This window comes from Penaeus monodon, chromosome 33, assembly GCF_015228065.2.
Source record: "Penaeus monodon isolate SGIC_2016 chromosome 33, NSTDA_Pmon_1, whole genome shotgun sequence".
NCBI classification, from domain to species: Eukaryota; Metazoa; Arthropoda; class Malacostraca; order Decapoda; family Penaeidae; genus Penaeus; species Penaeus monodon.
This window is the reverse complement of record NC_051418.1, coordinates 16,861,320-16,865,356: the sequence shown is the minus strand read 5'-3', so window position 1 is coordinate 16,865,356 and position 4,037 is coordinate 16,861,320. Positions and strand designations below refer to the sequence as shown.

General features: G+C 33.7%; 1 protein-coding gene across 2 annotated transcripts in view; it reads right to left on the bottom strand.

Annotated features, from left to right (window-relative positions):
* Positions 1–1,036: 1,036 nt before the first annotated feature.
* Positions 1,037–4,037, bottom strand: part of LOC119594099 (beclin 1-associated autophagy-related key regulator-like) — a gene marked incomplete in the record, with an annotated part of 38,408 nt that continues 35,407 nt past the window's right edge. For both annotated transcript variants that reach the window (XM_037943154.1, XM_037943155.1), the window contains 5 exon segments: positions 1,037–2,067; positions 2,723–2,852; positions 3,055–3,231; positions 3,430–3,583; positions 3,718–3,890. In XM_037943154.1, coding sequence (XP_037799082.1) covers positions 1,858–2,067; positions 2,723–2,852; positions 3,055–3,231; positions 3,430–3,583; positions 3,718–3,890 — 844 coding nt within the window.

The following is a 4,037-nucleotide window of genomic DNA, read 5'->3' as shown; positions in this document are numbered from 1 at the left end:
ATTTTATGATGTCATGAAAAAATGCACACTGGCCGACTGTCCATACTGTGCAAGACTGTGTGCAAGGGGGTTGAGTTTCATTCAAAATTGCTTAGCAAATATGTTACAATATGAAAAGTATCTATTCCATAAAGGCATTCAATGCCTTTATTGAATAGATAATGGATAATTTCATTAGTACAGAGAAGTGTACATAATATGATAATTGCTCATTTAGAAAAACTAAACAACCCCAAAAAGTTAATTTGAAATTGCTTGAAATTGTTGTAAGTATATCTGATAATCATTTAATATGTAATAAAATTATAACTTGCCCTCATTGAATATTTACTGAAATTCATAGATAAACAGTATTGGTTTATACTGTATAGGTCACATCATGTGATATGTTCCCTAGAAAATGAAGTAATACACCAAGAAAACCTATAATTGTTGTAGCCTTTCCTGTATATAACACACAACTAAATATATGTCAAACACAGTCAGTGAGGTTATTCAGGAGTACTTGTATAAAGTCTAAATTAGTTGCAACATTTTGCTGCATAAAAGATGCACTGGTGTGTAGGATGCACCTTCAATTTAAAGTGAAATATGAGCAAACAAAACTCAAGAGTAATTCTCTGGAATTTGCCTAGACCCCTTTGGAGAATTTACATGTCACCACAGATAATCTCTCTTACACACCAATCATTTCCCCTTCATTTGTGCACTTTACGATCTTTTATTTGTGTTATTATGAACTGTATTATCCAAAGAAAACCTCTCTGCAAGAATGGTAACTAATGCCAATGTATTGTGTTTTAATTGTCCTCTTTATCACATTAAATTATTAATGTACAATACTATGACATATTCAAATTATGTTAAGGTGCAACTGTAAGCTTCTGGTTGAATGTGATAAGCTGTTAAAAATGGAATTGCATAGCTAAATGCAAGTGCATGACTCAAGACTTTATTTGATGTGTATCCCCTGTTTTCTGGTTAGTGCTATTCTTTCACAGAAAAAGTGATTACTTGTGCTGATTGCCAGTTACAATTTTTTTTTTTTTTTTGTAAGATATGGAAATGAAAGACATTAATGGGAAAGATAAAAAGTTCTATAATGATTTATGTAAATAGGTTTGGCTTACATGTCTAATTCACTGAAAAAGTGGATCTAACTCTTGTAAAATTGTATGAAAATCTATAGGGATAGTTAAAAAAGGTTTCTTTCTTGTATTTTGAGATAATGGTGGCAATAATGCAAGTGAGTTCTCAAAAGTACTATAATAATGAAACACATAGCAGCAAGAAAAAAATTATGAGCAATGAGAATACCTTTTGCCTGCCTTATGCCTGTACAACTCAACAGGAAGAAAAGAATATATATTAACAAAGAACAGTTGAAGATTATAAAAGAATTATAATTTCTGTATTTTTTTTTCTGAAAAAAAGTCAAAGATGGCAAAAGGTATTTAAAATCTTTAATTTTCTAAAGCACAAAATTAGTAACCTGTTTGTATTTTGTGTGGATAAGTTGCAACTAATTTTCATTTTCATGTATTTCTCTTGTATATAAAAATTAATGAAATGTTTCCAGGCTTCAGAAATGGTGATTGACAGAATTAATTTATTGCTTGCATCTCTTTGTTCACAAAGCCTGTCTTTCTTCATTTATTGTAAATCACCTATAAAAGTGATTGTTTTTTTTATAACACTCACATATCTGAATGAGGTAGAGATTTGGTAATGCCAACCTGTCCAGGCCATGACACCACAGCAAGTTCTTGGCCCAACTCATTTACCTTATCCATATGACCTCATTGTGAATATCCACCACAAGTCTTATAAAACTGCTACTTCAGCCTAATGCTTCGCTCACTTGTTCTGAGTACCACCAAAACCTCGGAACAATGAGATAACTGAAGCAGCTGCGGAGGAAACAATGCCGCCAGCTCCTGTACCCATACCCATACCAGGCCCTGCATGACCCATTGTTGCCTGGGAGTACACAGCTGTGGAATTAAATGTCGAGAAAGTCTGGTGAGTTGGCACTAAGGGCGGTTCCAATAAAGGCAGGTTAGGTACCTGTAATATGAGAAAAAAGCAAATAAAAAAATTGAAAACACTCTTCTCCCTAGATAATTTGTACATTCCTAGATGGGAATGTACATTATAAGAAATCTGAATTTGTTTCTCTTTGTCTGTCTGTGTCCTTCTGTCTTCTTATTTACCTGCCATTCTACTAAGTAAACTGAATAAATATCAAACTAAATATCATTATAATCAACTTTCACTGAAATGTTATCTACTGTATAGAGCACTTTCTTAGTAGCAATATTTGTATTTTTATTATATTTTTGCATTACTTATGCAAAACGGACTAGGTACCTTGTGCTTACAACTTTTCTGAAACAAGCTTTATAATGTTCAATAGCAAATGACAAAGTTTGGAAATCATCAACATTAATAATAGTCAGTAACTGTATCTGTAAAAATGTAGAATAACCAAAACTACAAGATCTTCCTATAGAACCTAAAGAGAAATAAGAATATCAATTTACATGGCTCTGGCCATAAAAATTGATTGAACAAATGCAATTACCCCTCAACAAAATAGAAAAATATTATTAGAAAACCAGTGGAATGTTCATGTTTCTGCCTCTCTTAAGCCACAATCAGTTCACGCACTATAGATTACATTCACATAAAAACTTGCATTCTAAACTGGGTAATTACTTACAGTTTCCCACTCAGCAGAGAGTGTGTCCGTATCTTCCTCTTCCTCAGAATCAGAACCCTCAGCATTGTCATCTTCCATGCCATCCTCCATGCTCTCCAACAAGGACTCGGCAATCTCAAAGCTTCCTTGTCTGAAATATGCAATTCCATAATGATAAACAATTGAAAATATTTAACGCTACAGCTATTGTTTATATCCGCAACCTAGGTGCATGCAATCTAAAACCTATCAGAATTAACAGCAATCTCTCCAACAGCTAACTCTTCCTTTCTTTGTTAAACAGATGGCAGGTAATCATTTACTTTCATTTCATTCTGTAGATATTCACTTACCTGCCAAGATCAGCTATCTGTGTATCAAGAAGGGCTAACAGGTTTGGCATACTGTGTGTAGGTCGCAACAATTTAGCTGGCACATTTTGAGACAAACACAGATATATTATATTCGTGTTAAGTCTTGCAACACGTCTTGCAAACTGCTGTTCACCCAGCTCATTTCTGCAGAATTCACTGAGAAAAGACATAAACATAAGTTTGAATTCCCTGTCTCAATTATTTTTTAATTTCTACATTACTGCTTAATAAAGGCATCTTTAACACAAAATTATTCTTTAAAAAATTACTTTTCTGAGAAACTTCATGCAGTCTCTTCTATATCCATATATCAATAAACAAATATCCTTTACAACCAGTGACACTGGTCATTACCTGTAGCAGAGCTTCTTTGGTAAGGTAACATCCAGATAAAATGCAAGTGTGTTGACAAGCTGTGTAAGATAAGTGAGGCCAGCACAAATACTGTAGCCTCCAGATCTCTCTTCTCCATCACCCTCCTCACACTCACCTCCACTTGCACCCACAGCTAAAAAAAAGGGAGAAAAAAACAGAGTTCAGTGCCAATAAAAAACAAATATTTATAGATATAATGATCTAAATGACATAGTATAATTACACTAACTAGGACTAACACTAACTTAGGGCCAAATTCAGACATACACAAAAGATTATAGGCAGAGTAGTCTCCAGATCCTGGTAACATTGGGTGAACAATGCGATACTGTGTCTCATGGGAAGTATCGGTGTATACCCAGCGACCTCTTACATATGTAGTTTGTGATGCCTCTGCAATTGCTGATACCGTGTCAAGGTGCTCTGGATCAGTATCCACACTATAAAATAAAACAGTATTCAAAAACTAATACTTAAATCTCTAGAAGTATAGGCATATTCTGTTAACATTTTTTCCAATTATATTATCTTTCTCAAGCACAATACATAAGTATTTCAATGTTTAAATATTTTGTTGTCTTTCTGGC